General features: G+C 39.3%; 1 protein-coding gene across 2 annotated transcripts in view; it reads left to right on the plus strand.

Annotated features, from left to right (window-relative positions):
* Window positions 1-8,049, plus strand: part of afap1l1a (actin filament associated protein 1-like 1a) — a 195,505-nt gene extending 187,456 nt beyond the window's left edge. For both annotated transcript variants that reach the window (XM_048543076.2, XM_048543075.2), the window contains exons 18-20: window positions 1,744-1,934; window positions 3,883-3,999; window positions 5,838-8,049. In XM_048543076.2, the coding sequence (XP_048399033.1) occupies window positions 1,744-1,934; window positions 3,883-3,999; window positions 5,838-5,864 (335 nt within the window). In that variant the 3' untranslated portion in view covers window positions 5,865-8,049. The remainder of the gene's footprint in view (window positions 1-1,743; window positions 1,935-3,882; window positions 4,000-5,837) is intronic.
* The last annotated feature ends 4,109 nt before the right edge of the window (window positions 8,050-12,158 follow it).

The following is a 12,158-nucleotide window of genomic DNA, read 5'->3' on the forward strand; positions in this document are numbered from 1 at the left end:
GTAGTAGGTGTCCCCAGTGAGAGAGTAGAAAGTAAAGTGGCAAGGAAGGATAAGTTTTCAAGCTAAATGCTGCAGATGCTGAAAATCTGAAATAAAAAGTGCTGGAAAAATTCACCAGGTCTGTCTGGCTACATCTGTTTAGAGGGAAGCTGTAGACAACATTGACTCCAGTCGGTTTCTTGTTCAGAATCAGTTCTGAAGGGTCATACTGGCCTCGAAATGTTAATACTTACTCTCTATAAAAGTAAAGATTAAAGGAGGTTGAGGCTCTTGAGTGGAGATGTTGCATACAATAATGAGTGGCACTCCATGAACTTTAGTAAGATGAGTTTGCAATGACAAAATTAGAGTGAGTGATGGCCCTGTGGGGTGAAGTAGCAGAGAAAATATCCATGGAATTCCTCATGCACTGAAATGCACTTCATTTCACCTCAGACACTGCTGTGATCCAGGGTATCTGGCTGCCTGAGTCTGGTGGTTTGGCCTTCATCGCCATTCAGCAGGTATAAGTATTGCCCCCTTTTCCACCACCCTGTCCACCAGCACCTACAGGTCCATCAGTGAATCTAGCTTGCTTTTCATAGAATCCCTACAGTGTGGAAACAGGCCCTTTGGTCTAACAAGTCCACACCGACCCTCAGAGCGTCCCACTCAGATCATCCGCCTATAACCTACCTCATCTACACATCCATGAACACTACGGGCAATTTAGCATGGCCAATTCACCTAACCTGCACATCTTTGGATTGTGGGAGGAAACCGGAGCACCCAGAGAAAACCCATGCAGACATGGAGAAAGTGTACAAACTCCACACAGACAGTCGCCCAAGGGTGGAATCAAACCCAGGTCCCCGGTGCTGTGGGGCAGCAGTGCTAACCAATGTGCCACCCCTGGATCACTTCCTTGCAGGCAACTGTGCACTTAATTGTAACCCGCTGAAACACAGCAAAAGCCTAGAGCAAATTGGCACTGGTGAGGGAGGAGAAGCAGGGAAGTAATGTGTGTAATTCCTTCAAGAATATATTTAAAGGCAATGAGAGGACACATAAAAGATCAAATTGCTAACCAACATGTTTTCAAGATTGCCAGCAAATGTGCACATGTCCTATTTAGGACATTGATATATGCCCACATAAATAACACAAACACTAATTTGTCAAATAGCTCAATGAATTAATTAATTTGATGGATGACTGAGTTGTACAATGAGGATTTATCATAGATCTACACTAAGAAAAATATGCATTTGGGAAGAGCTCAGTACCACAGCAAACTTATTTTGAATAATCAATATGGTTATATTTGGAAGAATAACTTTTGACTTTGATCCAAATTGGCATGAAGTGGCATCTATCTTGGATTCCATCACTTAATTTGCTAATAATTCATCAGTACCTTCCCATGAGTAGTGGACTGTTTGGTGAGATCGAGACTGACACCATTGTAATTCTGCTGTAACAAGGTGGCAACAGTTTCAAAAGAAATGGTGAGGAATTAAGCAAGAAATAAAAATACACAAATATACCAGAACAATATCAAGGGATGGACACTCATTCTCAATTGATCCAAAGTAATTCATACCTAAAATTTCCAATAAATTTTGACTGGTTCAATTCAAATCATTTTGGATTAAGCCACACTTTGTACTTGGTTTACTTTAGTAATCCTTTAGGAAGGTTTTATTTAAGATATTAAAAAGAAATGAATCATGCAGATGGTAATTCTGTTCATAATGTTCCCAGGTAAAAAATCTCAAATTGCTCTAGAAGAGAAAATCAGATTATTGGAAGAAAAATGTAAAGATAAAGAGGCTGAACGAGTGGAAGTGGAACTCAAATTAACTCAAGTAAAGGAGAATCTGAGGAAAGCCATTGCAAGGGGAGCAGAAATTAAATCATCCGTTGACTCCAAATCAGACTCTTCTGGTCTGCAGGTACTTGAAAATTACTGTTTTGGAAAAAGAAATAAATCACGAAAAGTAAAACAACTAGCCTCATATGTCTTATCTATAAGATATCCCTTACCAATCAGTTGATAGATACTTATTTTCCTTTGAGTTAAGAAGTTGTCTGTTCAAGGGTTATTCTGGTACTTGATCGCAGTTTAGGTTTAAAGGTTGAAAAAAAATGCAATGCTTCCTCAGCCTGTCAATTTGACTAACCTACCAATTACCTCATCAGTGATGTGTAAATTGTTATACTATTTGCGAATGACAATGGGCTCTTCTGGTTTTCTGATCAATATTTGTCTTTCAATCAGCAACAAAAACAACTGAACTGATCAGCCATCTCATCGTAATAAAATGTGAGGCTGGATGAACACAGCAGGCCAAGCAGCATCTCAGGAGCACAAAAGCTGACGTTTCGGGCCTAGACCCTTCATCTGATGAAGGGTCTAGGCCCGAAACGTCAGCTTTTATGCTCCTGAGATGCTGCTTGGCCTGCTGTGTTCATCCAGCCTCACATTTTATTATCTTGGAATTCTCCAGCATCTGCAGTTCCCATTATCTCTGAAGCCATCTCATTGTTCTATCTTCGTATGTGCAAAATTTTCCAACGTGTTTCCATAACAAAGCAGTCTTTTAAGTAATTCATTGTATGTGGGGTGATTTGATGCATTGTGAATAATAATCAAAGTACCAAATAACACTAGCCCTTTTTCTATTCAAGTAAAAGTTCCAGAAACTTTTCACCTAAACTTGAAAGAGTTTCTCCTGAGAGGGTAGATTTTGTTCACTACAATTCAGTGCTAAGTGAAAGTGCCCCATCTCACTGCCCTAGATCATTTTAAATAAATCCACAATACAGATTCAATTCCGAACATCTCAAGTAAACTTATCTTGTCCAAGGTTGTAGTAAGAATTCTGTTGACCTCATAACATCTCAGCTAAAGAAAGGGTAGCTTTTGTGCTCCTGAGATGCTGCTTGGCCTGCTGTGTTCATCCAGCTTCACACTTTGTTATCTTGGATTCTCCACCATCTGCAGTTCCCATTATCTCTGATACATTTTCATGGGTAGGTGGGTGGGAGTATTAACAAGAACCTATAACCTTCATGTTAAACGGCTTGTTCCAAAAGATTTTCATCTTAAATGTTGAATGAGGAAAATCTCAGCATGCACCTGGAATTTCTCCTCTCATAATAGGTGAATCTTTTTCCTGAGAGTACAAAAGCAGAAAATCTCCCTTTTACATTTACAAAATAGTTGATTGTATCAGTGATTCCCTAATAGCTATGCTGTTAAATGTACTATCTGGTATGTGATTAAGCTACAAGCTGGAGGAATATCACAGGTATCATCTGAAACTTGCTTTGAGCTGCCTGATTAAAGCAATAGGCCAAAAAAAAAGGAAAAATAAACCAAACACCCAAGTCTAGTGACAAATCAGTGATTTTTTTTCAAAAAAGCATTCCCATTTGAACATTGGGATAGAACTTTTTTTTATGGCTGCACTGCCATCATATACCAACAACACATTGTCAGATCTCTTATCTTGCCATTTATGTGAATTAATAGAGGATTATAGCACCATTAGCAAATGTGGCTTGTCATTTCCAAATAAGTACAGAAAAAGAAAGTACAAAATCCATGCTGCAGCAAATAAAATGCTACTTTGGTGGAATATTTTGACAAATGGCATTACGTTATTCAAGGTGAGAATTGTACTTAAAGCTTAACAATATGAAAGTATTTGATATCCACATAAAACTGTGTAGTCTAGCAATTCCATTTCACATTTGATAAGCTTTGTCAAACTTTAATTCCTGAAGGAAATGAACAGATATTGAATGTGTTTTTGATTGAAATAAGAAAAATCTCTGCCCTTCACTGGTGTGGGTGAGTAATTCAGTTACTAAAATATTGTCTTGTATTCCTCCCAGGGTGAGAATAGTTATACAGAACATCATTTCCTTCCTGTGAACTGTGCTTCAGAAATGAGAAGGAGAGCTCCCACCATGATATCTTCCAGTAAAGGATGTGTCTTACAAAAGGCTAAGGTATCATCATGTTTCAATAGCTTATCCCTAGTAGGAAACAAGATAACATAGATTCAGCTCCAGTTTGCCACTATCAGTACTCCAAACACATTTTTACTCAAATGACAGCTTCTCTTCACTATATAAATGCTTTCCCCATCAGTTGGAAAATGAGCGGAGAAATAGGTGCACAAACAGATCCACCCCACTTGCAATGTACAAGTCAACCTTCAAATAGTCCTTGCAGAAAGAATAAAATATCTAGACTTGTATATTGATTATAGTATATGAACTGCCAGTGTTAATGTAAGAAAGAAAACATTCCTATTTATCAGTTGCCATGTATCGACATGTCTTAAACACGTGGCAATATGACTCAACTTGTCTGCTTAATCCCATGTGCCAACTTCTAAGGCAAGTATAACCCTAAACATGTAACTGAGCCCAACACCTAATGTGAGTATAGCCATAAAGACAAATTTATCAGCTGAAAAATGGGGTTGACTAAGTCTAGGGATAAGTCTAGTGCATTTTGGCACGAACAAAAGGTTGTGAACCGTGAAATTAATGCAAAATTACACTGACGTGCAATGCTGAAATCTGCTTTAATATCGTTTATTACATATGCATTAGTGGAAAAAAAACACTTTACGACAGAATGATTTTACAAGATGTGTTTCTGATTTCTAAGAGATCATTCTGATGCTTATCTGGGAATAATTTATGATTGTGTATCCAAATGTCTTGCAAATATGTTAATACTGCACAAAATTGTATTGCTGTCCACCTTACCCACAGCACACCCCAGTGGTTCACTTGGCACTGTTCCGCACAGGATCTGTCTCAAGTGTTGAAAATCTTCGGATATTCGGCGCTACGTGACTTTGGCAGTAGAGATCATTCTGGGAGATATTTCATTGTTAGGGATGCCTTTTCATAGTCAGTCAACAGATGGTGTTGCAGCAGAAAGCAAATTAAATTCACTTTATATATTCACAAGCAGAAGAGATTAAAAGCAGTTACACATTTCACATGGGCTAATCTATGAGAAGCTGTTTATTTAATTCTGTCCCAAATATGTGCAGACTTTGCAGTCAGTTGTGATTCAATGGTACTTACCACTGACTTTAAGCTATCCACAGAAACCTAGCAGTTTTTGTGGGGTGGATTTAATTTGAGTCTGGAAAAAAGATATAGGCCTTCAGAAATAGAGACAACATCAAACAGGGCAAGCAACCATTCACTCACATTGAAGGATTCACACAGACAGCAAACCAGGAAAGGACAGCCTTCACATTTCAAATATTGAGCAAAAAAATTTGGATGGTACACATTAAAAGCTAACATAAAAAATATAGTTTGGTCTATTATATATTAAAATAATAGAAACACAAATGGCACTACACAACTATAAAATTAGTGTTGTGGCCAAACATTTAATCAAGTCTGCATATGACTTAATACTTCAAGGTTTAATTTGCTCAGTTTATTTTAACATGTAGTATCACAACATACAGGAGGAAAGTTGACAATTCAGTAATTTCTAAAGATTTAAATCCTTAAAGATGATAACAATGTGCCCTGCAGTGGAGCAGAAAATTGACAGTTAACTGGATATTTTGCATTTAACGGTATATGTTGAGATGCAAGAAATGGCTGTCAACTTCAGAAACAAACACACTCATTAAAACAGCAAAGTCAGGATTATTGTACAGGCAAAGTCAAGTCAAAATAGAACCTTTGAGAGAATGTCAAATCAAGCAGTGTTTCAAAGCTTTAAAAGGACAATGAGTGGTTTCATGATTCACATAATTCGATTTTCCAAATTATAAGGATTTGTTTTGTGTTTTCAATTATAGGAATGGGAGAAAAAGACAGGAACATGAAATGGATTGAGGAAAGTGAATGCAAAGAATTATTTATTAAATGGTAAAAAGTAATAAATTTGAAGTTTTTGAGGATGTGGCAAATGCAAGATCTTCCTGCTCCTCCAGAAACAGCAAATGGGAGCATGTTCAGAAGATGGAATGCTATAGGATAGATGTCTCATCATATTTCAATACCAAAGTTTTACTTCAGATTGTGTGATTCAGAATTTCTCCAGTATTCACAGAATTCATTCCTTTATCTTGTTGTGACTATTCCAATGAAGACGGGAATGAAAATCCAATATACTCAAACATTACTCAAAGACAAATTCCTATTTATAAAATTGTACATTTGCGATAGTAGATGCCTTCAGGAATAATCAACAATTGAACATAATGATTTAGCCTGACAAGAATGGAGGATCATGGTTGGACTAGTCTTTAGTATGGTTAGGTTCACTGTTATAAAAGTTTTTTTTAAAAATAACACTGACTCTTTTGTATAAGCTGTGAACTTCCATAACTACGAGCACTTTGGGGATGGAACCTAGCCTGCTCAGTTAATGGAATTAAAAAAATTTGGAGTGTCTGAAATTCATTTGGGACATCAATGCACAATTCATTCCCAAACATAACTACGTCATGGTGGTATTTCACTCTAACCTCCCTTTCCTGCCCTAGGGTCGCTATACTGTGATTTATTATGACATTAACATCTGCAACCTTAAATCCCTTTCTTAACAGCAACTGCATCAAAGTTAGTCTTGGGGTTGTTTGTCCCACAATACTACAAAGTAAATTTCTTCTAATATCTTTTTTTTAAACATATGTAGATATAATATTATCAAGTTCTGTCAGCCTGGACCAAGCTAATAACACTGTGTTTACCCTATCGTACATAATTTATGATTCTGATACCTAATTTCCTTAAAGACTTCTTCCTTCCAACAAAAAAAATTAGTCACTCAAGTCAGTGTTCATATCTCAATTAGATCAATGGGTTACATAGACCAATCACAGCCTGATCACTAAAGCTACAAGTAATCCCATGAGCACTTTGTCAATACCTTGTCACACAGGTCATGAATTTAAAAAAAAGTTTGGTGCTTGGTAAGAGTATGAATAATTTGAAGTAATATGGTGTATCAATACTTGGTACTTGTGGATATGGCATGGCTATAATTATTGTAAACAAATATATACTGTATTTAAAGTAAAACTTCAGAGAAGAATCAAAGCAAATAATAATAACAAACCACTGAAAGAGAATAAATTAAATTAGCTGATATGTTAAAAGACTTGGTCAAAATACCATCTTAAATAGAGAAGTAAAGAGAATTCCAGAGCTTTAGGTCCTGAGCAACTGGAATTGTAAGCATAACTGATGGAACAATGCTCAAGAAACCAGGTTAGATGAGTGTAAATCTCAGGGTTGCAGAGCTAGAGAAGGTTATAAACGAGAGACAGGGAGTTGTTGCTACTACCATGATGCTGCCATTTGACAAAAGGCTAAACTGGATGGGGTTTAATCTAATATCACCAGATAAAAGCCAGAATAAAATCAATTAATTTTGAACCTTAAAATAAATGTGAAAAAAAGATTTTTGAACAAGTTGTAGCTATTCATTCAGTTCTTTGTTTTCTATTTTGAGAAGATGCAGGATTCAAAAATTGTGTTATTCTTGCAATCTTCAATATTTAACATCACTTTTGAGACTTTAGTGCTTTTAACATTAAAATATTACTGGTCAAAGCAAAATACGCTGAAAAATATTTTTCTTTAACGTATTTTCTGAACAAATTTCTTATTTTCAATACTTGGATCAGAGCGACATGTTTCCTTAAAATGCATTTTTTAAAGCAGTTTGTAAATAAATTGAATCAATTTGCAATGGGTTTATGTTTCATATGAGAATTACTATGTTTTCCTAACTAACTCCCCACTTACTTTATTTACAGGATATTAGTGATGTCTGCTCATTCATTTTATCTTATAGTGAATTCTTCTATGTGTACTTGTATACAAGTAGGAACCATTGCTGTCGACAGTTTTTACTGATATTTCTTTCCAGTTGACTGATTTGATATTCAGTTATGATTGTCAGCAGTGTTCAAACTTGCAATTACTGTTTAATTTGTAAGCACTTTAAAGGATATGATTCTCCATATATTTAAAGGACTAATAAACAGTTTTCTTAATTAACAGTCACAGATCAGGTTATTATGTACACTCACTTCCCCACCCTCAAAACTAAAAGTTTTTGTATAACAATGTTTTAATTGAGTGTACCATGTAACTGCAAAACATTTCCCCTTGAAGTGTGACTGATTAGAGGTCAAGTCATGGCACGAATGTGACTTACGATGAAACCTGCGTTTTTGTTACACTTTTGCTACATATTTGCTGAATTCGGGCTGACTACGTTCTTAGAATAGTTCCCGGTTCACAAACAATAGAAAGCATCAAAATTTAGAAATGTTTGGAAAGGTAAGCAGTGAAAGATTTAAAGTTTTCCTCCAGTTAGTAAATCAGTAAGAAAAGCAGCTATTATCAGTAGGAAAACATAGGAGAAAGTTAAAGCAGGTTTCTTCTCTCCACTCATTGTGATCAAACTTAATCCATGTAACTGAGCTCTTAAACACCAGTTGAAACTCCACAATGCCTTCTTTCAAGCAGGCCCACAGTAATACGTGCCAAAATCAGACATATGAGTGGTCAGTGACAGGCCTTCCCCAAGGGCAAAGACGGTGAGGAGCAGAAATCTTGGTTTTAGTAAACTGCCAGCCTGTAGATTTCTATTTCAGTGTCATCAGTGGCAGTTGTCAGCAATACACCCAGAGGCCCCGGATCAGTGGAGGGTCCTTACTGTTTAGTGAGGCAGATGGGGCTACATGGAGAAGGTCACTGAGGAGGGTAGGGGAGAACAGGTTGGAAGAATTGCAGATGGACTCAGGCCCCTACTGCACTCTTCCTAATGCTTCAAATCTGATGCCTGCCATTGGGTTTGTTTTTGAGGCATCATACATGGTAAATGTCCCACCTACCACTTGTTGAATATCAGTAGCAGTTGGCTGAAGCCCTTAAGTTGGTATTTAGGGATTCAGTTAGTGTCAATGCTGAAAGGCCATCCACAATTCTTTCTGCTTTGGACTGAAACAGGGAAACCCCATTACTGCACTCTCTCTCTACACAAGCTCCATCTCAAAAACAGACTTCAGGGAAGCATTAAATTCCATCCACTCTCTGATATACTTCACTACAAGTGATTTTAGCAAGTTAAGTAATAGAACATTTGAGGAATGGGTATTTGGAAAATACAATTTAAAAAGTAACGCGTACAGACAATACGGCAGATAACTTCGGTTGAAAATTGAACAGTCAAGAGACAAATAAAACAGAAGTTCCAAGAGTCTTTGTTGTTCACACAATGCTAAGCCATCTATTATAAACAACTGACAACAAACACACACACTCACATACACACACGAGCTAAAAATGAAGTATTGATTTCAAATCACAGAAAGAACCATATTTTCATTCATGAGATTTGAAGGTTATTTCAAGAAATCTGTTGAAGTAGGTTATGTGTAGCCACAGGAGGCAGGACTACCCCAGCAATGGAAACGGTTAGGAATACTGAGTGCCAACCAGTTACCCGCACCAGAAAACTGCAGAAACTGGGAATGAAGAAAGCTGGATATCTGGTCCCACATACTGATTTGAAAGTCAGTGAATCTTCATCAGACTCCATTGCAAAGTTTGCATTTCATTGTTTGCTACACTCTAGAAAAGGGCAATGACTGAACTCTGTGGGGCAGTCTGTACCTAAATGGAATGCATAAAATAGTGATGGTTTCTCCTTAGGGCTGAAACTTACACCTTTTTAAGCTTAGTGTTAATTTCACAAAGGCCTTTCTCACTATCATTCTAAACCTGGCTCATTAGTTACCCATCCTAAACTATGGCATCCCTCACATCTAATGCTAACTCCATTTTAACACTCACTGTAGCCAGAAGAACTTTCCATACACTGGATATCCCAAAATACCTAGCACTGGCACCATCTTCAAAGGGTCATTGTGCACTAGAATAAGTAGAGAGCAATCCGGTGCTGCCCAACATGGTTCCTGAATTTGGTTCTGGATATGCCACATAGGAGAAGGTGCCCCGAGTACTGTTAGAATGAGGTCAGCCAGGTGAATCTCATAGAATATGAGTTCCCTGATTGGACCAGGTTAACAGCCCAAATCAGAGAGTCATGGTTGACAGATATAAACAGGAATGGCAGAGGTTCTTCTCAATCTGGGAGCCAGCATTGAGCTACCTGTGTCTGTGTTATGTACTATGCACATGTAAATGAAAGGTGACTTGGTGATGGGATACCAGCCTTTGTGGAATTATTTCAATCTGTTTGAAGACCCACACCTATAGATCCTGGTGGAAGAGACGATGCAGAAGAGAAATGTCCTCATCCACTGACAGAGGAGACTAACAGCCTGCCAGCCTGGTAACAGGTTGCCACCTGGGTCATTACAATTTCTGTTATGTGGAGGAATGCCCTACAGTTAAGGAAAAAGGTTAATGACCTCTGCTCAGCCAATGTAAGCGCCACCATCTTCTCTCTACTACTGTACAATCACTGCCACAGTACCAATCTTCTATCAAGGCTCATGCTCTACCACTCTCTCTAATACAAACAGCATCTTCATCAAGGACACCCCTGCTGACGCTGCCAACAAAGGACAATGCCACTTCTGCTGATGCTGCTCTGCCCCTGCCCCTACAGCCACCAAATCTACAGCCAATGCCAGCCCCAAGCCCTGCTGGGTCTTCACCATACCCCCCCAACCTCCCCCTGACTGAGGATGAACTGTCCTCAGTAAAGGACTCCCCTTCATTCCCACTCCACCTGAACCTCAATAATACCACTCACGCCTGGATGTCGAACAGTTTTTTTGCTGCGTCTGCATCTGTGCTTATTTCTTTAACTGTGATCCGAGTCAAACCCTCCCTCTACTGACCCCTTCTCCTGCCTCCAACATCTCCCATCCTCCTGGACACCACCCCAAGGCCTCCTACCCTCCCGTGACCTCTTCCTCTCCAACGGCTGTCGCAACATCAATCACCTCAACCTCTCTATCCCTCTCACCCACTCCAACATCTTCCCCACAGAACATGCAGCCCTCCACTCCCTCCACTCCAACCCCAACCTCATTATCAACCACACGAACAAGGGAGGTGCAGTTGTGATATGGCGCACTGACCTTAAAATCGCCGAGGCCAGGCAACACCTCTCTGTCACCTCCTCCTACTGCCCCCTAGATCATGACCCCCACCTCTGACCTCCAAAACATCATCTCCGAGACCATCCATAACCTCATCACGTCAGGAAACCTCCTGCCCACAGCCTCCAACCGCATTGTTCCCCAAACCCGCATGACCCTCTTCTATCTCCTTCCCAAAATCCATAAACCTGACTGCCTAGCCGAACCCATTGTCTCTGCCTGCTCCTGCCCCAATGAATTTAAATCCACCAATCTCAACTCTATTTTCTATATTTCAAGGACGCAACACCCTCTCTTCAGTGGTCAAAAACACCCTCGACTGCATCTCTTGTGTTTCCCGCACCTCAGCCCTCATACCCCTACAAAAAAATAACAAAGACAGAATAGCCCTTGTCTTCATTTATCACCCCATTAACCTTTGGATTTAACACATCATTTTCCACCACCTGCAATCCGACCCCACTATGAATGATATATTTGTCTGGATGCGAGTTTGCTTGCTGAGCTGGAAGGTTAGTTTTCAAACATTTCGTCACCTTTTTTTATTTGAAAAAATATACTTTATTCATAGAATGTACAAAAAAAAACATATTTACACACCTACCCAGTCATGCAAGCTGCTCCGGGTTACCCAGGGGGTACGTACACCAACTAAAGGAAAAAACAAAGAAGAAAAAAAACAAAGCAAAGAAAATGCCCCGGCAGTCGTCACCCCGCACAGTCCCAGTTGGCCCCCTGACCAGTTGGGGAAGGCGCCAGCTGGGCCCAGTTACCAGATAGGGCCCTTTTTTCTATTCTGGACGAGGGGTTTCATACCATGGTCTTTCCCCACCGCGCCTTGGCGGCGGTTGCCCCAAACTTTAGTGCGTCCCTCAGCACGTAGTCCTGGACCTTGGAGTGCACCAGTCTGCAACATTCGGTCGGGGTCAGTTCTTTCAGCTGGCAGACCAGCAAGTTGCGGGCAGACCATACAGCGTCCTTCACCGCATTGATGGTCCTCCAGGCGCAGTTGATGTTGGTCTCAGT

This window comes from Stegostoma tigrinum, chromosome 13 (genome assembly GCF_030684315.1).
Source record: "Stegostoma tigrinum isolate sSteTig4 chromosome 13, sSteTig4.hap1, whole genome shotgun sequence".
Classification (NCBI taxonomy): Eukaryota; Metazoa; Chordata; class Chondrichthyes; order Orectolobiformes; family Stegostomatidae; genus Stegostoma; species Stegostoma tigrinum.